This window comes from Sciurus vulgaris, assembly GCF_902686455.1.
Source record: "Sciurus vulgaris genome assembly, chromosome: 5".
NCBI lineage: Eukaryota > Metazoa > Chordata > Mammalia > Rodentia > Sciuridae > Sciurus > Sciurus vulgaris.
In genome coordinates, this window is record NC_136465.1 from 107566273 (window position 1) to 107593077 (window position 26805).

At 33.8% G+C, this 26805-nt stretch overlaps 1 protein-coding gene across 2 annotated transcripts in view; it reads right to left on the reverse strand.

Annotated features, from left to right (window-relative positions):
* NELL2 (neural EGFL like 2) overlaps positions 1 to 26805 on the reverse strand; it is a 433796-nt gene that overhangs the window by 200351 nt on the left and 206640 nt on the right. For both annotated transcript variants that reach the window (XM_079139564.1, XM_079139563.1), the window contains exons 11-13: positions 24026 to 24117; positions 19587 to 19689; positions 11076 to 11204 (exon numbers count right to left, since the gene is read on the reverse strand). In XM_079139564.1, the coding sequence (XP_078995690.1) occupies positions 11076 to 11204; positions 19587 to 19689; positions 24026 to 24117 (324 nt within the window). The remainder of the gene's footprint in view (positions 1 to 11075; positions 11205 to 19586; positions 19690 to 24025; positions 24118 to 26805) is intronic.

Below are 26805 nucleotides of genomic sequence, written 5' to 3' on the forward strand. Positions count from 1 at the left end.
GAGGAATTACTGGGGTAGAATGATTCACACTATACCAAACTCTTTCTCACATTTTTGTTAATTTGAGAAAATGTGTCAAACTTACTTTAAAATTTATTAATAAGGCATCAATTACCAATTTTTGTAGGTATGTGTGACATGCAATTATATAAATGATTTATTTATGTAAAATAACCTTCCTATTCTTAGTGTAATTAATAAAGACTTTGAGAGCAAAACCATCAGTGATTTTAGGAGTTTAAAGAATCAGAAATTCTTCATTATAATGCACTCACAGGGCTGTAATTTCAAGAAACTACTACCTACTGAAGAAAGAAATTAAGAAACCAATGACTTCTAAATACACTAAGATAGAATGCCAAGATAACTCTTAACAAAATATTGAATAGTGGGAGACAAAGAAAGAAGATAGAATCAGAACATCAAAAGCGTCCACAATTTTCAGTTTAAAGACATGTAGCAAAAGGTCACTCTGAATACGTGTCCAACTAATTTTTTACAACTTTCATATATTACATGTACTGATAAGAGACAAAATGAAAGGTAAAGAATTTTTTTAAAAAGTAAGAAATTACATGAGAGACACAGAATGGATGGAGATGAATATATAATTTCAAAGAAAGCAATGTGGTTAACCTGTTCACTAAGGTAGGTCAATATTTTCAAATATTTTAGACATTTCATATCTAAAAGCTGGACAAGCCATGCAATAATAACATCCTAATAATAAATGGTGTTTACAAATATTTGAGAACTGCAAAACTCATTCAAGAACAAGAAGTTATTATCCATGTGACTGAAGAACTGGGCAGATGAAGGAAGAAATATAAATTAAAAAGAAAAAGGGAGATAAAAGTGAAAAACCTTGCTGTGACTCCACTTCTCTTTAAGCCACTGCTTGCTCCCCTTCCCTTCATAGTTGAACATCTGAAAGTACTTCTCTCTCTTCTTCAGATGCACTTCCTCCCATACCATCTTCAGTGCACTGCAAACTGGCTTTTGTAATCAACTTTGTATCAGCAACTGCAGTTGCTAATATCCTCATTGTCATCTGTAGATTTTGTATCAAACTCAGCACTGCTGATGCCTTCATTGTCAGTTGTGAGATCAATGCAAAGGGCATCTTTCTGTTTTTGTGTTTTTTGATTTCTCAGAAGCTGATATGGATTGAAGATGTCCCCCCAAAGTTCTCGTGTTTAAAATTTAGTGCCAAAATTCATGTTAATGATATTTGGAGGTGGAGTCTTTGGAAGGTAATGGGGTTAGATGAGATTATGAGGGTGATGTATTAGTGGTTTTATAAGAAAAGTAAATGAACTGTAAGGGCATTTACCAGATACTGAGCAGATCTCAGTGCCATACTCTTGGAATTCTCAGTCCTCAGAAACACAAGCCAAATAAATTTCTATTCTTTATAAATTACCTGTTCTCGGGGGATTATTTTTATAGTAAAAAAAACTGGACCAAGATAAGCACAGTACTTTTTTTTTCTTGATATTCTCTTTTCTTGGGTTTCTATGGCAGTTTCTCCTCTTTTTCTTCATACATTTCTTTTATAACATTGCTATCTGTCTCTGATTCTTTTTTTGTGCAAAATGTTTATATGTTGCTCAAAACTGAATTAGGTTATCTCTAATTCTTTGTGTTAGTAAGCTTTCAGTTGTGAAAAATTGCCTGAGATCAACATAGATGAAGAAAGATTTCTTCAGGCTTATGGTTTGAGAAATTTCAGTTCAAAATCATCTGGCTCCATTGTTTCTGGGCAGATGGTGAGGTAGAACACCATAGTGAGGAGCATTTAGTGGCATAAAGTGGCTCACCTTATGGTGGACAGGAAGCAGAGACAGAAAAAGAGGAAGGAACTGGGACAGATATGCTCTTCAAGGAATGTGGACTCCCTCCAACAAGACCCCATAACTTAAAGTTTCTACCACATGCCAATAGCATCATCAATTGGGGACCAAACTTTCAACACATAATAACTTTTTAAGGCACATTTACATACCAAAGAATCTCAAATTTTAATTTCAATTTAAACTTATCTCAATGCCACATATATTCAATGTATATTTCATTAAATGTCTCATATGCACTATAAACCCAATATGGTTCATATTATTTTATGTTTTTTAAAATTTATTTTTATTGTAAACAAATGGGATACATGTTCTCTATTTGTACATGTATGTGTGTAATCATACATTTACATAGGGTAATGTTGTTTGATTCATTCTGTTATTTTTCCCTTCCCCGCCACCTCTTCCAACCCTCTTTCCCCTCTATACAGTCCCTCCTTCCTCTATTCTTTCCCCCTCCCCCTCCATTATGTGTCATCATCCACTTATCAGCAAGATCATTCTTCCTTTGGATTTTTGAGATTGGCTTATCTCACTTAGCATGATATTCTCCAATTTCATCCATTTGCCTGCAATGCCATAATTTTGTTATTCTTTATGGCTGAGTAATATTCCATTGTATAAATATACCACAGTTTCTTTATCCATTCATCAGTTGAAGGGCATCTAGGTTGGTTCCAAAATCTGGCTATTGTGAATTGAGCAGCTATGAATATTGATGTGGCTGCATCTTTGTAATATGCTGATTCTAAGTCCTTTGGGTATAGGCCAAGGAGTGGGATAGCTGGGTCAAATGGTGGTTCCAATCCAAGCTTTCTGAGGAATCTCCACACTGCTTTCCAGAGTGGCTGCACTAATTTGCAACCCCAACAGCAATTTATGAGTGTATCTTTTCCCCCACATCCTCACCAACACCTATTGTTGCTTGTATTCTTGATAATCGCCATTCTAATTGGGGTGAGATGGAATCTTATGGTAGTTTTGATTTGCATTTCTCTTAATACTAGAGAAGTTGAACATTTTTTCATATGTCTGTTGATTGCTTGTAGATATTCTTCTGTGAAGTGTCTGTTCATTTCCTTAGCCCATTTGTTGACTGGATTATTTGTATTATTGGTGTAGAGTTTAGGAAAACTACCCCATTCACAATAGCCTTGAAAAAAATAAAAAACTTGGAAATTAATCTAACAAAAGAGGTGACAAACCTCTATAATGAGAACTACAGAACACTAAAGAAAGAAATTAAAGAAAACCTTAGAAGATGGAAAGATCTCCCATGTTCTTGGATAGGAAGAATTCATATTGTCAAAATGGCCATACTACCAAAAGTGCTATACAGATTCAATGCAATTCCAATTAAAATCCCAATGACTTACCTTACAGAAATAGAACAAGCAATCATGAAATTCACCTGAAAGAATAAGAAACCCAGAATAGCTAAAGCAATCCTTAGCAGAAAGAGCGAAGCAGGGGGTATCGCAATACCAGATCTTCAACTATAATTCAAAGCAATAGTAACAAAAACAGCATGGTGTTGGCACCAAAACAGACAGGTAGATCAATGGTACAGAATAGAGGACACGGACACAAACCCAAATAAATACAATTTTCTCATACTAGACAAAGGGGCCAAAAATATGCAATGGAGAAAAGATAGCCTCTTCAACAAATGGTGCTGGGAAAACTGGAAATCCATATGCAACAGAATGAAACTAAACCTCTATCTCTCACCCTGCACAAAACTCAACTCAAAATGGATCAAGGACCTCGGAATCAGACCAGACACCCTTTATCTTATAGAAGAAAAAGTAGGTCCAAATCTTCAACATGTTGGCCCAGGATCAGACTTCCTCAACAGGACTCCCACAGCACAAGAAATAAAAGCAAGAATCAATAACTGGGATAGATTCAAACTAAAAAGCTTTCTCTCAGCAAAGGAAAGTATCAGCAATGTGAGAGCCTACAGAGTGGGAGAAAATCTTTGCCACTCATACTTCAGATAGAGCCCGAATCTCCAGAATCTATTTTTATATTTTAAGTGCATTTTAGTTATACATAATAGTGGGGTTCATTTTAACATAGTCATATATGCATATAACATAATCTGCTCCAATAAATCTCCAGCACTTCCTTTTTACCTCACTTCTCCCTCCCCTAAACCCCTTGCTCTACTCTACTTCCTTCATTTATAGTTTTATTAATTGGTGCATTATAATTACACTTAAAATTGGAATTAATTTTGATATATGTATGCATGCACATAGACATGATTTGGTCAATTTCATTCTGCATTTCCTCCCCATTCCCATTCCTTTTTCCTCCCCCTCATTCCCCTTTCTCTAATGCATGATATCCTTTCTATTTTCATGAGATCTGCTTTTTTAATTCCTTATTTCTCTTAGCTTCTGTATTTGAGAGAAAACATTTGATGCTTGACTTATTTCTGGCTTATTTCACTTACCAGGATGTTCTCTAGTTCCACTCATTTACCAGCAATTGCCATGATTCCATTCTTCTTTATGGCAGAGTAAAACTTAATTGTGTATATATACCATCTTTTATTTATTCTGTCATCTGTTGATAGGCACCTGAGTTGATTGCACAAGTTGGCTACTGGGAGTTGTCCTGCTATAAACATTGGTATGCATGTATCACTACAGCAGACTAATTTTAGTTCTTCTGGATAAACCCCAAGGAGTGGGATAGCTGGTTCATATGGTGGTTCCATTTCTAGTCTTTTAAGGAATCTCCATATTACTTTCCATAGTGGTTATAATAATTTGCATCCCTAGCAAAATTTTATGAGTACACCTTTCCCCTGACATTCTTGCCAGCAATTATTGTTCTTAATGTTTTTAATTGCCATTTAAATTTGAGTGAGGTGAAATCTCAGTGTAGTTGTGATTTCCATTTCTCTGATTGCTAAGACTGGTGAAGCTTTTTAGCATATATTTGTTGACCATTGGTATTTTTTATTTTGAATAATGTCTGTTTAGATCATCTGCTGATTTATTGATTTGTTTCTGTTTTCTTTTGGTGTTGCTTTTTGACTTCTTTATATAGTCGAGATAATCCCCTATTGGAAGAATAGCTGGAAATATTTTCTCCTATTTCTAGGTTATCTTTTCACACTCAACCAAAATCAACAAAATTAGAGAAGAAAAAGGAGGTATTCCCACAAATATATCTGAAAACCCGAAGATCATTAGGAATTACTGGGAAAACTTATATGCTGATCAATTGGAGAGTCTAGAAGATATTGACACATGACCTACTCATGTTGAACCAAAAACATACAGAAAACCTAAATAGTCTGATATCAAGCAACAAGACTGAATCAGTAACATAAAGTCTCCTGACAGATAAAAAACCTGGACCAAATAGATTCTCAGGTTAGATCTACAAGACCGTTAAAGAGGAACTAATGTCAGCCTTCTTCAAATTGGTCGATGAAATAGAAAGTGAAGGAAAACTCCCAATTCATTCTATGAAGCCAGTATCATCCTGACACCAAAACCAGACAAAGACACATCAAGGAAAGAAAACTACAGACTAAAAGCTCTGATGAACATAAACACAAAAATCATTAATAAAAGCTTAGCCATCCACTTTTTTTTAATTTTAATTTTTAATTTTATTTATTTTTAAAATTTATTTCTTTTATTATTGCTTTTGTTTCTATGATTGTGCACCATGTAGATTCATACCATTTGTGTAATCATACATGTACATAGGGTAATGATGTCTGTCTCATTCCACCATCCTTTATACCCCCACCCCCTCCTCCCTCTCATTTCCCTCTATGTAATCTAAATTTCCTCCATTATTCTCTCATCCCCACCCATGCACCCCCACTTTTTATCATCATCCACTTATCAGGGAAAATATTTGGCCTTTGGTTTTTTGGGGTTGGCTTATTTCACTTAGCCATCCACATTTAAAAACACATTAAGATTCTACGATCAAGTTGGTATCATTCCAGGAATGCAAGGATGGTTCAACATATATAAATCAATAAATGTAATTCATCAATAAAGTAGAAGTAAGGACAAAAATCACATGATCAACTCAATAGATGGAGAAAACACTTTTGACAAAATCCAACATCCATTTATGTAGGGATATAATGAACTTATTTCAACATTTTAAGGGATATATACAAAAACCCCAAAGCCAACATCATACTGAATGGAGAAAAGTGGAAAATATTTCCTCAAAATCAGGAATAAGATAAGATATCCATCCTGACTACTTCTATTCAATATACTTCTTGAGACTCTAGCCAGAGCAATCTGGCAAGAGAAAGAAAGTAAAAGGATACAAATAGGAAAAGAAGAAGTCAAATTATTTGTGCTTGCTGACAACATGATCCTATACTTATAAGACCCACAAAAACTCCACCATAAGACTTCTAGAGCTGTGGAACCAATCCAAAAAGTAGCACAATACAAGATTAATATAGAAAACTCAGTAGCTCTTCTAAATTTCAATACTGAATCTGCTGAAAAAGAAATTAGGAAAAATAATTCCATGCACAATAGTCTCAAAAATGACATAAAATAATTCAGACTAAATCTATTCAGGGAGGTGGAAGATCTCTGCAAGGAACACTGAAGACCTTAGAAGATAGAGAGACTTCCCTTGTTCTTGGATAGGCAGAATTAATATTGTTGAAATGGCCATGTCACCAAAAGCAAACTAAGGATTCAATATGATTCCCTTCAAATTACCAATATGATTCTTCACCAAAATAGAAAAAAAAAATCCTAAAAAATATGAAAGAATAAAAGACCCAGAATAGTAAAAAATACTACATCTTTTCTGCAGTCATTTCTCCTCTCTCTTCTTTCTGGTAACTGTGATCTGAGCAGTTTCAATACACTGCACACTCTAGTCAGTCTCATCTCAGCCCTAGTGACATGGAATTGATTGACCATGGACTGACCCTTTGAAATGGTTAGATAAAATAAACTTTTCCGCCTCTAATTGGTTCTTGTGGGGTATTCTAGTCATATTAACTGAAAAGTTGACTATCATGGTACTTACATAAAAACAGGCATGAAGACTATGGAATAAAATAGAAGACACAGGGTCAAAAAACATAGACACAGTCATCTGATCCTTGGCAAAGGTGCCAAAGAAATATGTCAGAGAAAATATATCCTTTTTAACAAATGATGCTGGGAAAATTAGATACCCACAGGTAGAAGAATGAAACTAGATTCTTGTTTCTCACCCTGCACAAAAATCAACTCAACATGGATCAAAGACCTAGGAATTAGACCAGAAAATGCTAGAAGAAAACATAGGTTCAACACTCCAACATATCAGCACAGGCATCGACTTCCTCAATGAGATTCCTAAAGCTCAAGACAAAAAACCAAGAATTGATAAGTGGGATGGCTTCAGATTTAAAAACTTCCGATACCAACATTTTTTCATCCAGTCTATTCCTTAAGTGAACAGCATCAATATTTGCCTATTTTTTAGGCTAGAACTAGGGAATCCACCTCCAAAGTTCCCTCATTCTCTACTAGGAGTGGTTAAAACATTGGAGCTGGCTAGTTTTACCTCACGAATGCTCTCAAATGTATCCACAACTCCACATCTATTTTTAAGGTAACTCACCACTGTCTATCATGCACTAGTTTTCTTGCATCCTGTCTTACCCACACATATCCTAGAGTTAAAGTGATCTATTTAAAACATACACATGATCATGATATTGCTCCACTTAAAACCTTTCTTTAGCTTCCCCTTATTCTTATTATGAAAGCTTCAATATTTAGTGTGACCTTCAAAGCCTTGCTTTCCATCTTAGGTCTCATCAAGCACCTCTCCCTTTCTCTCTGCCTTTAGTTACTGGCCTTCCTTCAGTTATCAGAATCTACTCTTTCTACCGAGAATTCTTTAGGCATGCTTATTTCTATGCCTTGGAGAGTCCCTTCTTTCCTATTCTTTCTTCTAAGCCTAGATGATTCTTATCTATCATTCAGATTTCAGAATTAAGCTCTTTTCTGAAGCAAAAATTTCCCTATCCCTACAACCTACCCAAATCAGACCCCCTGTTAACATATATCTCTTTCCAGGTACTTGCCACATTTGCAATTAAATATTCTTTAATTTAATGATCAGTTTATTATCTATTTTTATGACCTGAGAGAATATCAATCATGTCCATCTCCATTTACTACTTTACCCCTAGCATTAGCTTTGTACAAAGTAGGTACTCAATAAATATTTATCAAACAAATAAATGAACTCCAGCATTTATCAATGCTGTACAACCCTGATCAACCAAACCATAGTAAAAATCAAGTCTCAATTACAGCTGTGTCATTAAAGCATCCCAATAGATTTAGCTAAGAAAATTTATGTTACTTACAAACTGTCACTTGCTTATTTTTCATGTCTGATAAGAAGTCTAAATTTTTATAGGACCAGAGCTCTATATGGAGGAAGGCTAATAAGTGGTATATAACATTGCATAAGTACTTTAAAAAGGTATAACTTCTAAGAAGACAAAACATCCTCAAGGTTAGCAACAATTGTAGGGTAAAAAGAGTAACTAAATTTCATAGGAATACTGTAAAACCTGTGTAATGTGGTATGAAAAACACAAAACACTAATATTAGAAGTTCTTATATATAAAAATTCAAAAGTTCTATAATAATCCAATAAGTCCTTCGATCACTTTCTAAAGTTTTGAAGACTATTTAAATATATTTACATGACAAATAATAATGAGCATAAAGCTGGAAATATTTTTCAGTATGATACATTCAAATTGGAAAACAGCTTTCAATGTATCTATAAATAAACTTGCATATAAAAACTGAGTAACTAAGTCTTTTAAAAAACTTTCTGTTTCAATAAATGGCAAAATCAGTCATATATTGCTCACACTCCCCACCTTGGATCCCCTTGATCTCCTCAATTCTCCACAAGTATATATTATCTGCAAGTAAGTTGATTTCCACTTTCAAAACATACCATAAATATGCCTCTCCTCTTCTCCTTCTCTATCACTTTCCTAATTCCATACCACCATCTTTGCCTGCACTATTCCTTTATATAGCCTTCCAACTTGCCTCTCTGGTTTATACTCTTGTTCTCCCCCAAACACCCAACCCTATAGTTCATTTACCATACCACAGCCAAAGGTACCCATTCCCAGACAAGTACAAGCAAGTCACTCCTCTACTTGAAACAAAACTCTGAAATTCTTAAAAGCCTCCCTTACCAGCTTGGCCTCAACCTAATTCTCCATCTGAATCTTGTAAGTTAACGTCTCTATCACATTGCCCTTTTAGTTCCCAGAACATCCTAAGACTGTTCCCACACAGGGCCTTTACACCTGCTATTCCTTTGGGTTGGAATGGTTTGTCCCAGAATCTTCTATGACTTCTTCCTTATCATCAAGTCTCAGATTAACCACCACCCTCACTTGATCTCCCTCCCCAAAAGCTGACTGCTCAATCTAAATTAATCACAATGTACAAAGTAGTGCACCATCTTATTTCATTTTTTCCTGTTAGTTTTCACTACCTGCAATTATCTTCTGTATTCCTATGGTTACCCTCTTATCTGTTTCTCCCCTAGAATGCAAACCTCCTGAACACTTGGATGAATAATAATAATGATAATAACAATTATTATTATTATTATTATTTGGTCCTGGATATTGAATCCAGGGGTGCTTTACAACTGAGATATAACCCCCAGTCCTTTTATTTTGAGAGAGTCTTGCTAACTTGCTGAGGCTGGCCTTGAATTTATGATCCTCCTACATCAGCCTCCTTAGTTGCTGAGACTATATACAGGAACTTATTAGTCTTGTTCACCAGTTACTGTCCTGCACCTAGAAAACTGCTTGGTACACAGTAGATCCTCACTAAATATGTGTTATATAAGTGAACATATCCAATAGTAACAACAAAAGAAGCACTTCACAATAAAAATAATGACCATGAAATTAAGATTCAAAAGCATTTATTTGAATATGTATGATGTGGTTTTCATAAAAACATTAATAATAACAATGAAACTTATTATATATGAGATCTCAAATATAATGAAAGTACATTATTTTAGCAAGTTCACCTCTAAGTTATGTAAGAATAAAAATCATGATGCAAAGTTCATTTCTTATGCAAAAATCTTTTAAAATGAGGAATTTTAAATGAATCTGCATCATAAATGCGGGGAGAAAGTTATGTGTCCTCCTTTCAGTAAAAATGGAATGATCCCTTTAGGACAACATCAAAATTCACTAAACAAACACTCTGAAGTAAAGGTCAATTTTAAAAATGAATAGCAATTTATAAGGCAGAGGAAAATCTATTCCAGTCAGGAAACAATAGAACTTAGTCTCCCAAGGGGCAACAAATCTTCCTGTAGGTAAACAGAGGTTGCATGTTTACTGAAATTCACTATCTCCAAGGAACTATAGTACATGCTTAGTATTTGGAAGAGGTAAGTCTAGATCCCTACAAATCCTCCAAAACACCCCCAAATACCTCCAAATAGTGTTCGTACTTGCAGGACCCAGTGGCCAGTCACAAAATTAATAGGAATGATTTAAATCTATGCCTCTAGGAAGTGATAAATGACTACATCTCAGGCACTATGTGGATCTTCTGCAACAATAAAAACCACAAGCCTATTCACTCCATACTGTTTCCATGCGAGAATAAACTATCTTGGATATTAGTTAAAATTTTTAAATAACTAGGAAATGATTTACTACATCAGAGCTATTTACTAAATAGCACAGAGCATGAATAAAATCACTGAGATAATTTATGGAAGCAAAAAAAATAGCAGTAGGCATTTTATCTTCCTGTTAATTGATTGCCTTTGTTACACAACATTGTCTGGAAAAATCTGACTACAATTCTAACTGCAAGCCACAGTAATCATGTCAATATGTGAGCTATCTGAATATCTAATTATGAAAAAAATAAGGCTATTTCACAGTGGAAATATTATTCTAATTCAAGAAACCAGCAATATTAACTTATTAGTCTGACATATAGCAGATAGCTGAAAAACTTTAATTTGAAAGATAATTATTTTTAGCTGATTAATATGCTTCAAATTAAATTCACTACTTTTAATGGGCCCATCAACTTGACAACCTGGGAAATTAATAAATTTTGCATGCAGTAATCCTAGGAAATTTATACAGCTGAGCTACACATCATTATAAGGATTACCTTCACAGTAGGCATTGTCCTCTCGAAGAGCCCTAAAACCATCTCGACAGCTGCACACGGCCCTGTCATTCAGATTTCTGCAGACAGAATTCTCCATGCAGTTGTGCCTCTCAGAACAAAAGTCATAACCTGTAAGAAAAAAAATCCATTAAAATAAATAAAACTATAATAAAACAAATAGTCCTCATCTACTTAATATTTTCTTTAAATTATTTTCCCTCAACTACCTTTTAAAAATTAATCTTTATCAAAGTTTATCAGAGGATCACATGCTATAAGTGCCAAAAAACTCTTCTTTATGATTGACCAATTATTTATTACTCTAGCTAATTCCATATATTTCTTGTTTATTGACTTTATAAATGCTATCTAGTCTCTAATATCTAATTATAGCTCTCCATATATCTGAACCAAAGAATTATTCTTTCAGTCTGCAATGAAAAACATTATAATAAAGATGTTAGCACAATGAGGAAATAGTATGACCTATGGGTAATACTGAACAAGTCAGATGAAATGTGCTCACTGTATATGTGAGTAATGAAACAGACAGCTTAGCATCTTTTTTAAAAATTCCATAATGTGTTAAAAATGAAAATTGCATCACTTTAATCTAATTTCCTCTGGCTATCTGCAAGGTAAAGTATGGTTGCCCAAAAATGAAGAAAAATTTTATGAATTGCAGAAATTTCAAAGATCCTAGAGTCTTTATAAGAGAAAAGAAAAATGGAACTTTTATAAACAGTGACACCAATCATGTGCAATTTCTCAGGATTTCTTTCTCCTGTCTGAATCCCTTGTTCAAAGAACACTAAGAGGCTGAAATGAAAAGCTTGAACACTAGAACTCATATTTAATGGAAATTACATGATTATACATCATTCAACAAAATTTTAAATTGCCTAATGCATAAGTTATCTTCCTAGTTTTCATTGTGTAATGGATTATTACTTCAGCCCATGTATAAAAGAGGATGAGAATAGTATGTTTCATGTAGCTTAGAATAAACTCATATATGCATAACAAGAAAAAAAAACTTTTACTTGAGAAAATCATGAAGATGGAGGTTCTAAATGGGTCCATCTTATTTGTGATGAAATTGATGTCCATTCTAATTGACTGGCTATACATTTTGAATATTCTTCTAGAATTAAAATATATATCCCCCATGAAATCAACCATGACATATAGTAAAATACTACTAAAATCACTTGGCAACATGTCTTGACAAGATTCTTCATAATCTAAATTCTCAGGATTCAGGCTGAATATTAGGAGTAAAATTCTTAAGAAGAGGAAAAGATAAAAATAGCTTGTCCTAGAGTCTTTGTATTTCCTTTTTTTAATAGCTAAATTGAGACTATATTTCTTAAAAACGTATTCCATTGTCTTTGTACAAAGCCTGAGTGAAAACAATTTCAGATAAAAAGCCCTCTTCACTATCTATCCCAACAGCTCAGCACATCACCAAACTAAAATTTAAAAGCTTAAAAAAGTCACTTCATATTTATTCTAAATTAAAATAAAGTTAATTTTGAAAACACAATAGATCAAGTTCTAACAGAGTGCTAAAATTCTGTTCTATTCTACTTATAACATTTGAAACAACTTTAGAGATCTGTATATCATTTCTGTTGCATTTTTATCTTTCTTTCTTAGGTTCATACTTTTTCACAACTATCAATTTTTCATTTTTCTGACATCTGTCTTCTACTATTTTTTAAAATTATTTATTTTGATTGATTATACATAAATGAGGTAAAACTTATTTCTCTGGTTGTACATGAAGTAGAGTCATACCATTTGTGTAATCATACATGTACATAGGAAAATGATGTTTGTCTCAATCTGTTATTTTTCCTTCCCCACCCCTTCCATCCCGCTTTCCTCTATACAATCCATCCTTCCTCCATTCTTGCCTCCCTCCCATCCCCCATTATGTATCATCATTTGCTTGTCAGAGAGATCATTCATCCTTTGGTTTTGGGAATTGGCTTATCTCATTTAGCTTGATATTCTCCAACTTCATCCATTGGCCTGCAAATGCCATAATTTCATTCTCCTTTATGACTGAGTAATGTTCCATTGTGTATATATACTTCAGTTTCTTTATCCATTCATCAATTGAAGAGCATCTAGGTTGGTTCCACAATCTAGCTATTGTGAATTAAGCAGCTATGAACATTGATATGGCTGCATCACTGTAGTATGCTGATTTTGAGTCCTTTGGGTATAGGCCAAGGAGTGGGATAGCTGGGATAGGAGTGGAATTCTAAGGAATCTACTATTAAAAAAAAAAAATACACCTGATATTATCTATGCCATCTGATATGCCACATCTATTACAATCCATTTTCATCCCTGCCTCAGTAATGTTGAGATATCTTATCTCAGCTTCAGACAACATGCATACATACACAATGCAGTGATTAATTGCTGAAAAGAATTTCCCAACTGCAAGGTGACAATGTGATTTTACTTTCACTGTTTTAGCTCAGAGTTAGATAGATTTTATTAACTCAAAGACTTGAAAACTAAATATTTCATTCAAACATATTCTGATTTATTCTTTCATCAATGAAGTTAATTGAATGCACTAGATATTTTACCATTTAGATAAAAAATGTCAGGGTCAAAAGGCTAACTACTACTCATGGGTGGAAATTTAGAATCAATTGAAGGAGGTTGTTTCTACAGGGAAAACCTTCCAAAAATCAGAGTACAGTTTGATAAGACATAGTCTATTGTCTTCCTTGTTGCATCTTAATTCATATGTGCTTTGCTTTTGGAGTTGGCAAACTGGAGTTCAAATCCAAACTCTGCTTCTTAAACTGTCTGTGTAAATTACTAGCTATGTAAGTTAATTAACCCTTCTAAGGCTTCAGTTTTTTTTCACCTGTAAAATTAGAATAATATCTACCTTATAAAAATGTCAGGTTCTAATGAGATCATCTATATAAGCATAATAGTGTAGTATTTATTAATAACTAAAGCTATTAGAGTAATACTAATAAGCTAAAACCAAATATGTCAAGATTCATGTCACAGAAGAAAATTCAAATATCTTCTATAGACAGATGAATGGACCACATATCCAGCACAATCTAGCCTTTTTAAAATTTCTTCTTTTAGATTTTAAACTCAAGGATACCAAATTCTTTATTCCCTTTGTAAGCTTTACATAAAGTTCTGTTTTCTTTTATTAAATACAGACTTTTCTAACAAATATTAACTTACATTTCTACATAACGGGAGAAATAAACGTTGTACAAAAAATATGATGGAATGCATAACAGTAACAGATTATCAGGAGAAAGAAATTACAATAATTTCATGGTGAGTATTTATTGGTTTTGTCGATAGGCATCTATTCCTTAAGTTTGTGCTGGGAAGGGAAAGAAACCTAGTAATACTTGAATGAACCACTCAACCCTATGTCAACCCAGGTACTAGAAAATGGACTCTACCCATTTTAAGCTACATTAATTATAAAGCTACATCAATCAGTGCATTTCATTGACTTAGATACAATAATTTGTTTAGTTCAAGCTAATGAAAACCATTGAAACTTGGCTCTTGCACTTTTATCCAACTCATGAGGATATTAGACTTTTCTTCCATGTATCTGAGTATCATAACATCAGAACAAGAATGTCAGGGATCTAGGCTGGGGAGATAGCTCAGCTGGTAGAGTACTTGCCTCGCAAGCACAAGGCCCTGAGTTCGATCCCCAGTACCGCAAAAAAAAAAAAAAAAAAAAAAAAAATGTCAGGGATCTACTTGGGAACACATACATTCTGAAATCAGTCAACACAAAGGAGACAAACAGACATGCATCTAGACAAAGGGGCAGAATTTGTTTTCAAAATCAAGTTGCACCTGAGGTCAATTTACCCTCTGCTTATTAGGGCCCATATATTCCATTCATTTATTTATTTATTTTTGACTTAGTCAATAGAATTGTGTGTTCTATCACTCACTCATAAAAGAATACTAATATATTTACATGTTGTTTGCAAGATAATGGATTATCCTAGTGTTTTCCAAAGTGTAGCTCATGTACATGATGAACATGAAAAGGAAGTATTCATAGCAATGAGTTTCTTTTAATCCACATATAAATAATATATAAATATATAAATCTAGCAAATATATATATCTATAAATATATAAATCTAGCAAATAACTGCCTTATTTCAAGATACCATTGCTTAATAATGAAACTAAAAATCTTCTTAGAAATCATGTTATTATTAATACACAGATATCAAGAATGATGAAGGTGATAACTGAATAATTGGAAAACTGGATTATGCAGAAATGAAGGAGAACAATGTATACCAACTCAGCCTTCTCCATGTCCATGCTCTCTTATAATTATGAGGTATATTGAAGTAAATACTAAATTAAAGTGAGACATGCAGTGAATAGGACTTAGTCCTAAAATTAGAGAATGGGGGTGCCAAGGAAGAAGAAAATGAAAGGGAAGGAATATAGATATAAAGCCATGTATATTATTTCTGATTCTAAGAGTCCTCTCAGTATCACTGAATATCTGTTATGTAATTTGTTATAAGCTTCCTTGAAAGGGCTCTCAAATATGAAAAAAGTGAAGAAACTTCCTGGCCTCATTTCTTCTGACTTGTTACAGGAGAGGAGAGCCAGCTGCAGGGTACCTAGAAAACAGTCTTGGTGGGATTCAGCTTAGTGCCTAGCAATTTGGAGCCTTATTTCAGTGCACAGCTTGGTTTCTGACCACGGACCAAACTTCTGGTGGGAAAGTCAACACTTTCATCTCATGTTCTGCCCTCAGAGAATATTCTAACTATTGTTGAACAACTTACTGTTTTAGATATGAACACAGCATCTTTATCATTAGGCAGACAGGCATAGAAACTGGAGACAAATTTTATTAAGAATGAATTAGTCACAACATATGTGTAGAAGTTGACTCAAAATTTAAGATTTAAGAACTGGACTCTTTTTAGTTTGAAAGTCATCAGATGCCAGAAGAACTCATTTATGTATTCTGCATATTTGAAGACAGAAAGAGATGCAATCTCTTTTACAAATGGTATTAAATATATCAGGAAGGACCAACTTGTTCAATTTTCATTTGAGTATTATCTAAGGCAAGGGTTCACAATCTTGGCTGGAGAAAAATAATTTATCATGGAATTTTTAAAGATGTGATACCAAGGTCCCTTCTCATATCAATTATTTTAGAACCTCTGACTGTAGAGACATAAGTTACAGTATGTTTTGTCATTCTGTTTTCAAGTGTACCATGTAAACACTAATTTTTAAAACTGCAAAGAAATATAAAACAATTTTTATAGCTAGTTTTTCCATTCTTAATTTTCTTTTGTAATATATTAGGACTCTTTTAAAAAGGAAATGGATGTTCAAAGGGCTTCTCTTGACAGCTCAAAGGCCCTATCTTAGTTTCTTAATCAAATCTTGCCCTACCCAACCTTGGCTAACTTCAATGCTATTCATGTATCTAATCTCTGTTGGGACCCAGACACTTCTCAATTTTTTACCAAACTCTATTTAAGGTGGAGTTTATTTAACCTCTTTTTGAATCTGGGCTGGCTCATGGCTGCTTTCAACAATGGAGTATGTGCCAGTTCTAGACTTTATCATCTTCAGAAGTCCCAAGCCACCATTTAAGAATTCTAACTACTATCCTACTAGAGAGAACCTAGGGAAAATTTCTGAGAGCATGTATAGAATGAAGCAGTTCTGGCTATGTCCAGCATCCCAGATATTACCAAGATGCCAAGCATACAGACTACCTTGAACCTCCCAGCTCTGCCCAGTTTCCAAGTAAACAGCATGGAGTGACCCCAGTTAACATCAAATGAAGCAGCAGAACCAACTCAAGTCCTGTTTGAATTGCTGACCCACAATATTGAGATCCATTAATAAAATAGTTGCTGTTTTAAACCACTGATTTTAGGGGCAGTTTGTTATGCAATAGATAAGCACTCAAAGGGATGTTCTGCTTAACATTAGCATCTGCATCACAGGACACCATATCAGAACTGCAGATTCTCAGATCTGAGCCCAGACTTACTGAATCAGGATCTTTATATTAATAAGATTTCTAAGTTATCTGTATACATATACAAATTTGAGAATCACTGCTATAGCTTACTTTTGGTCACAAGAAACTCTAGTCAAGTTGCAAATTGGAAGTCCTATATCAAATGTCTGAAATGAGCATTCTTGATTCATATCAAATTCTACAAAGCTCTGTGCAAGGCACTGGATCAGACATTATGAGCATGAAAACTCTAATGACCCTCATTATATTTCTACTTGACAGTTACTCTTTTTGGAAGTGTTCCTTAGTTCCTAAGAGCTATCCTAGAAACTTCCTAAAGAGAAAACCAAGTCTTAAATCACTTTGTAATTCTCAAAGAGCCTAATGCAGAATAGTAATTTAAAATTCTTCATTGAATGAATGGAAAAGGAGTTTTAAAAAAAACAAAATAAAACAAAAATAAAATGTACCACACTGCTAAAAATGGGAGTGGGGATTTTATGTCTACTATTAATAGATTAGGTTAAAAAGAAACAAAATATTTTAAGTATTATAAAATTTCTTGGTTTTACTTTTTTCTAATGAAGCTGTACTTTGTATCTGCATAAAAGTCATTATTCAAACAAGTCCTAGTCGTTTATTTGGAGAATGCAGTTTGCAGTTTGAACTGCTTCTATCATGAGCACCAACTACATCCTAGGTGTCATACAAGGTATTAAGATGTGGAAATCAATATAATGACCCAGCTGCCCCCAGAGTGCATAGTCTACTATAGGAGATAGTCACAAATATATAATTTCAACACAATACAGGGAGATGCATATAATTTCATGATTGGCAGGGATTTTAAAGAGTTTTCATGCAATTAGTCCTTAGTTCACTATTTGAATCTATAATAAGGTGTTAAGTTTAAGAACCATTAGTGAAGGGAACTCCCCGCCTCCTGAATCAACTCATTCCATTTCTTAATAGCTTTGAATTTTGGTATTCTTTTGGACTATAACTCTATGTCCCTTCTACTTATAGGTTCTAGACCTGTCATCTCAGAGGCAGCACAACCAGCAAAGTATATCTGTTGATGGTCTCTGTCTTCTCTGTAGTTTGAAAGCCTTCAAGTGCAGACTCAAATTGAAACTGTCATATGGAAAGTATTTGAGGTCAATTACAGAAACAAAGTGAACAGAAATGAAAATCCAAAAACAAACAATGGAAAAAAACTAGTTGTCAGGCAATAATAACTGTCAATAAGATAACTAATTCAACATTGCTGTATAAATTTCAACACGTGGGTTGTGTTAATTCAGACCAAGTACACACAGATTTAGGAATTTAGAGCTTCAGACAGGTATAGACACAGCAGAAATGCCTGGGAACATCCTGATTTTAATTCACTTCAGCTAGTATGCCATGACTACCTACTGTGTATCTGTAGAAAGCATTTAGATTTTGGTAATAATTTCTTTATAAAAATTTCTATTTCATATCAATTGTACTAGCTTCCTATGATGACTATCATACATATATTTTAAATTTTTTTTAAATTTTTAACTGATGCATAATAATTGTACACATTCATGGGGTACAGTGTGACATTTCAGCAGATAGATACAATGTGTAATGATCATTGGAGGTGAGGTGTCCCCCAAGTGCGCATGTGTGAGACAATGCAAGAAGGTTCAGAGGAGAAATGATTGGGTTATGACAGCCTTAAACCAATCAGTGAATTAATACCCTGACAGGATTAACTGAATGGTAACTAAAGGTGGATAGAGTGTGGCTGTTGTCGGTGGGGCATTGGAGGTGTGTCTTTGGGTTATATATTTTGTATCTGTAGAGTGTAGTCTGTCTCTGCCTCCTGATACTCATGTGAGTAGCTTTTCTCCACCACATTCTTCCACCATAATGTTCTGCCTCACCATGAGCCCTTAGAAATAGAGTCTGCTGTCTATGAATTGAGACCTCTGAAACTGTGCACTCCCAAATACTTTTTCTCTACTAGAATTGTTCTTGTCAGGTCTTTCAGTCACAGTGGTGAAAAAGTTGACTAAAATAATCATGTCAGAAAAACTGGAATTTATCTATTACCTCACACATAAATCATTTATTTATGCTGGGAACATCCAAAATCCTCTATAGCTATTTTGAAATATTCAATTCATTGATGTCAACCATTGTTATACTACTGTGCTATAAAACATTAGAATTTGTTCCTCCAATCCAACTGTACTCCTGCACCCATTAACCATCCTCTCTCCCTTCTGACCTCCTTCAGATACTTCCTGGACTCTGATAACCACCATTCTATTCTCTAATTCTTTGAGATCAACTTTTTAGCTTCCCCATGTAAGTGCAAACATGTGACATTTGTCTTTGTGTCCCTGACTTATGTAACTTAACATAATGTTTTCAAGTTCTATGTTATTGCATGTCATACTTTATTTAAAAAAAAAAAAAAGTCCCACCTTTACAAACTTTGCAGCAGCTGTGAGACAAGGTAATCTGATGTGACTCTGGACAATCCAAAGCTGGACAGCCTGAACTTTCAACAAGTTTCATGGTCTGGTCCTATTAGACAACAGAAAAGAAATACCTTGAATTTCATAACTAATACTTAACTAAGAAGTTCACAGATCTAGCATCTTTTAACATGCTGGTGAAATTTTCATCCTGAGAACTTCTACACAGGTCATGGGTCCACTTCAGAAATAATATTACATATCAACTGGTAAGCCTTCAGAATGAACAAGCAGTTCTAGGAATCATAGCTCAGCATACTGCAACCAAGAATATAATTTGCCAAACACCTAGGATATTCCTGAAATATTTTGTTGGTTTTACAACACATTTGCAAATCTGATAACAACTGTGGCTAAGATACAATTTGAGTCATATCAGTAGCTTACTTCGAAAAAAAAATTAAATAAAACTGAGCTTCTTAAACACAGTCATTTCAGTTTTCTTATAAAGTTCTGTTACACAGAGATTGTCACAGATGATTCCAGTAAGGAATGTCAGAGCTCTTCCACAAAACTATAAGGAAAATGAAGGCAGGAATTAATGTTTCTCATAAATGAATTTCTAGTACATTTTCTGGCCCATTGTTGGCACTCAAAATTTTTTCTTGAATGAATGAATACACTGACATAAAATCATAGTTCTAGATAACAAAACAAATTAAATCCTTCTCAAGGAGAAATCAAAATAGAAACCACTTTTCTGACCACGTGTAATAGCCCTGCCCTAAAAACAAACATTGATTTCTAAACTGTCAATTGCCAAACTCTTAAGAACAAGGGTCATTAAAAGTTACATTATGCTTACCATTATAGAAGCAATAAACCAACTCTCAGAACTTGAAGCCTTCCATTTTAACTACTGCTCAATAGATTCAACTTTTAGATACCATTTCTATAAGTATTCATTCATGGAAGAAGTATGCATTTCAATATCTGCCTTTCCTGGCTTATTTATGCAATCCTAATCCTAATCCAAATCCTAATCTGTTATTAAGAAGGCAGAAGAAGACATGTATATACCCTGGAGTCGAATTCTACTCAGTGTTTGCTTTGACAGTAAAAAGGATTCTGGTAATCATAAACCACAATGTTGTTCTGCATTACTATTAAAATCATCCCTATTACATATTTTCGAGGTCACAAAACTGATAATAAAAGAACAAATAGGGACTGGAATTGACAGCCCAGAAAATGGAAGCATGAGAGATCTGTCAATTATCTGAAATTGTAAATACAGGAGCTGAGAGGGAGTGAAGGGAGGGGAAAAAACAATGAAAATCTTTAATGTCAAGAATTCAGTCAAGAATGTCAAAAGCTTATGATGATCTGATAGAGCTGTGCCACCAATCAATTGCCACAAGCTATATGAGGGTCTTGAACACTGTAATTGTAAAACACAGACAAGATTTTTGAAGATGGAATATGACAAAGCAATGTAAAATATTTCATTCATAATTTTATATTGATTTCACATTGCAGTGATAATGTTTTAGATATATGAGTTAAATATAGAAAATTTGCATCAATAAAAATTGTATTTGTGATTTGCATCATATTTCTATTGAACAGCACAGTGTTCTGAAAGGAGGAAATAGTGCTTTTGTTTGAACAAATAAAAGATAACATTCATTTAATATTTATTGAACACCTGTTATCATTTGGATATGAGGAGCTCCAAAGTTCCTGTTAATGCAGGAATATTCAGAGGTAAGATGATTAAACTATGATAGCTGTAACCTAATGAGGTATCCTAGTTATCCCATCTAATCTGTAAGCAGTTGGGGCATGGCTAGAGAAGGTGGAGCACTGGGGACTGCCCTGGAAAAGCTGTTCTTCCTTCAGCCCCTAATCCCGTCCCCCTCTATTTTTATCTCTCCCCCACCCTTTTCTTCCTGGTTGCCATGTTCTGGGTTGTTTTTCTCTGCCATGCCCTTCCACCATGATGTTCTACTCAGTTGGGGCCCAGAACAATGTGCCAACCACAGACTGAGCCCCTAAAACTATGAGTCAAAATAAACTTTCTCTACTTTAAGTTGTTCTCAGGTTTTTGGGTCATAGCAATGAAAAGCTAACTAACACAACACCTGCAATGTTGCCTATATATGGACCTCTAAACTAGTTTAAAATCAAATAATTTTATAGCATATTTAAAATCAAATAAGCAACTATCCCAGTAAATTTCGACACCATAATTATTACTGTTTACAACACATTCTGGTCAAATGAAAAGATTTATACTCACAATAAACAGGGAAATTTCAAGTGCTCTCAAGATTATTAAATTTAGAGCTGATGTTTCAAAGTCAGAGATTATCATTAAAAAGCAGCTGACAAGTTTTCTACCTCCTTGAAATAACTTTTTCTCTAATTCCCTTTCTCATTTTGGAGTTACTAGATCTTACGCTAAGTCTTCCAATCCTTATATCTATAGTGAGATGGACTCACTCCACTTGAAACAGCACTGGTGTAGAGATGCTGATAGAGAAAATTCCGTCTTGAAATACAGGTTCAGTAATTTATTTTAATGTTCCTATGCTTCAGTTCTGTTATCTTTAGATGTAACCAACATCATAGGAAAGCCAATTTAAAACCAAAAGAAGCGGCTTTAGTACTTTATAATGGACATGAAGAAACCCTAGCTTTCATGTTCTAAAAATGAAATCTGTCACAGTTCTGCTTCTTCACATCTCTTCCTTGCCTATCTCAAAGGATTTTCAAATTAAGATGCATAAAGTGGATCTTCTTTCAGGTTTGCCAAAATTTTTAGGATTTTCCTTTCCCCAACTCTTCATAATCATAAAGGTGATCACAGTATATTGGTATTGTCAGAAGAGAAAATAATTTATTTTATTCCCTACATAATCTCCACATACTAAACCATCCCCTAAATCCAGGTACAAGAAGTATTTAAAAAGAAAAATGAAAGGTTGAATGTGATGTAAATCTAAAGCAGATACTTCATATATAGATTTACTTCTGATAAAATATGACTTGAAATATATACTTTGGTCAAGAAATATAACAGTGTAGTTTATAAAAAGCAAATATGAAAAATAGGCAATATTAAATCCGAATAAGACTCTGAAAAAGCATTGGCACAAAGCAGACTCGTAGCCAATTACTTGCCTGATACATGATAGCTCACACCTAGGGCTGCAACAAATCACTGGCAGCATTATATTAGAAAGGTTCATTTTATATATTTAGCTTTCAAATAGTAAGTCAAAGAGCAAAGTTCAAAAGAAATACATTGGCTTCAAAAATGTATTTCAAGAAGCCATAATAAATAATATTGTAAGAAAATTCCCCTTGACATAATTTGAACTACTCTTGTCAGGACATTAACATCAATATCAATTACATGTCCTTTTAACAGTTAAATTTTTTTAGGTAATTTCTTATTTTGTTTTTAATTGAACTGAGTCAAATTTCTTGCCTGAGTGAAAATCACAAAAGACAGCAAACTACATTGTTTTCACAACAGAAAATAAGGACTTAAATTGAATTTGGCAGAACAGTATTTTAATTTATTGTGAAGAATACTTTATAACTATTAATCTATATCTTTAAAAAAGATGATGGAAATGACTTTATTTGAAATATAATTGCCAGGTGTGGTGGTACACACCTGTAATCCAAGTGACTCAGGAGGCTGAGGCAGGAGGATAACAAGTTCAAAGCCAGCCTCAGAAAATTAGCAAGACACTAAGCAAAAAATAAAAAGAGTTTGGAATGTGGCTTCACCCAGTAAGCACCTCTGGGTTCAATCCCTGGTACCAGAAAGGAAAAGAAAAGAAGTATATATGACATTTTGAATTTTCTTTTTGCAGTATAATTTAAAAATGGTATACTATGGTTTGAATGTTCCCCTAAAGATCATGTGTTGAATCATGGTACTGGATGAAGCAAGGTTCAGAGTTAGGGCTTTTAAGTAATGACTGGATCATAAGGGGTCTGATTTCATCAGTGGATTAATCCACTGACAGCTAAATGGACCCAGTTAGAAGAAGTAGGTCTCTGGGGACATGCCCAGGAAAGGTCTATCTTATCCCCAGTACCCCCGCCACTCTCTTTCTGCTTCCCAGCTGTCATAAGTTGAGTGGCTTTCCCTTGCCATACCATCTTGCCATGATGTTCTGCCTCACCTCATACCCAAAGAAAAGGAGCTGACCAAAAATGAACTGAATCCTCTGAAATCATAATCCAAAATAAGTCTTTCCTCCTCTAAGCTGCTCTTGTCAGACATGTTGGTCACAGTAATAAGAAGTTGACTAACCCATGGTATTACAAGGGTGAGCTTTTAAAGAAATGCTTACTGTATTTACATAATTTTAAATTATGTAAAAATTATGTAAAAATTCTGAAAGACTAATGGATCTCCTTACCTTACACTCATAGAGAACACACACTCCAGAAGAGGAATAGACCGTATTTCGCTCTCCTTCAAAGTAGGTTCTTCCTTGAAATTGGCATATCGCTTTGAAATAAAAAATACATATATTGATGTTTTATTAGGAAAAATGGCTTAGAGGTACTCAAATCATTTTGCAACAGTATTTCATGTGTTCTTACACCTTTTCTAGGTATCTGAATGATTACAAACCTAAGTTCAGTCTACCATAAGGTATATGTAAACATCAATTAGAATCTTGCTAATTAAGTTGAGAGAGTAAAATAAGGTACAAAAAAGAAGTGATGGCAAGTTAGAATAAAATTCTGAAAAAGAAGTGTCAAAAATCAGGCTTACAGCCCATTATTTGCCTGAGAGATAAAGCCCCACTTACCACATATTAGATAGCACTTAGTATGGCAACAAATCACTGGCAACACAATATGAAAAAGGATCTTTTTTTTATATACACTTTTGGACTTTAAAAATAGAAAATTAGAAGTTATTTTAATTGCAGTAAGTACATGCAAGCTTTATGTTTTATAATTTATTATTATTTATGTGTAAATATGAGTTCACATGAGGATGCTGAGATAACTTAAATCTGGACCTGCCTTGCTTATATCCCAAAGATATAGATATTTAAAACACAGTATCAGTGGAAAAACATGTTTTACCTAAAGTGCATAACACATCAAACAATTTCTTTCTTAAACTTTCAAAATATGTACAATTCATGAAAACTATTATTTAGCCAACAGAAACTGGTTATTTTGAAGTGAGTATTTCACAATTCCCATGTCAATTCACTTAAACCGAGGAAAGGTTTAACTTGAAACTAATGAAACCTAACCTTCAAGATCTTTCTCTGCCTTAGGCCCCTTCTAAGATTCAAAACTAACTTTCACTTTTAGAATTTTATATTATTTGAAGGGCACCCAAAATTGTAGATGTTTCAGTTCCCCATAACATCTAGATCCATCCCAAGATAGCTACTTCAAAAAAGTGATTATGTGATCAACCCAAAATAATTAATTACTTCAGTGGAAGTCATCATCTGATGCAAATAGATTTTGACTCTTCATTCTCCATATTCACTAAATTCAACTTTTATTTTAACCATACAGATTTCACAAAGTAAATATGTGCATTTCCATTTAATTTTATTATGTAAATAGAAATAATTCTTTCACTCTTTGGAATTTATATTAAGAAATAATTCTTTCACTCTTTGGAATTTATATTACGCATTTTTCTTTAAAAGCATCAACCTACCAATAATAATTGGCAATGTAGAAACATTTTTATTAGTATAAATATATTAATGTACAAATACTAATATCCACAATACAACCCAACTTTCATCTTCACTGAAAGAATAACTGATTATTTAAAGCTACACATTAAAATAATGGAAACCATGCATATATTTTAAAGAGTCATCTCTCAACTGATTTCCTTATTCAGCTTATTATTAACAAATTTGACTACAAAATACATATCTACCAGCCACCTGATTTTAAATTTTTTGGAGCTTGCTGGAAAAGAATATAACTTACTTGCCTAAATTATATTACTTAAAGGCTGACTGAAATTTGTTCACTCATGAATATTCAAAAGGAAACTATAGATATGTCAGTTGCATACTATCTATCATATTATGAATTAAAATAATATGTGCATTTACTTAATGACCTCAATTGATTGCAAAGTATATCTCTTCAATATGTAATTTAGAATGTGCTCTTTTTTTCTCATGAAACCCAGTAAACTCAAAATATCAAGTTCTGACATTCCACGTTTAATTATACTTAATAATACTGCATTTTATAAGATAATGAAAATAAATAAAGTCTTTCTTATGTCTAGTCAGCACCTGCCATTCAAAGGTTTCTAAGCCTATTAAATGACTTGATAACCACGAAGACGAAAACTGATGCTCTAAGTCTTTCTTACTCAAAGGGGAAAGAAAACACATACAAAACACAAGGGTAAATTCTCCTTATACAAAGCCTATGATAATTTAATATTCATTCAGAACAGATGGAACTTCTGTTCTAAACTCTTAATTCAAAATATGCAACTCATGAGACAATAGGCACCAAATGGAGCTTGACAGAGAGGGAGAAAGCACAAAAATGAATGAGATCATGAATTTCATTCCCTTTCAAACAATGTTCATAAGTGGTGAACCCAGTTTAGGTAAACCCAAAGTGAGTATATTTTGTCTCATTTCTTTCTTTGATCAGTTGTTGTGATTCTCCATAATTCTAAGGTTTACATGGAATATTCAGTAATGACAGTAAAATATGTTTTCCTAGGCTCTATGGGGGAAAATGTGAAGAGAAACAGAAAAGCTGTAATGAGTCCTGAAAGTACTGCAAGGAATAATGAAAATACCATTAGAATGACTGTGGGACTTTTCAAAAAGAAAAATGAGAGAGCAATAGTCATATTACTCTATTCATACATTTAATAAATATGGACTGAACTCCATCTACATGCCAGATACTCTGCTAGGTACTGAGGTTATAAAATGAATGAGACATATTCGCAACCTCACTATTTAATAGGGCAGACTCACTAACAACTAACTACAAAAGAGCTAAACTGAAATTCTATTAAAGAATTCATAGGTTACAGAGAAGCAAAGGAAAATCTGTGGTGAACTTCTGGGAACAGTTGGATCAAGGTTATGGAAACAAACAAGGGCTGGTCAAGGACCCCAACTCTGGTAACAACAGGAAGTTGTCAGCACCCTAGGACTAAGGAACA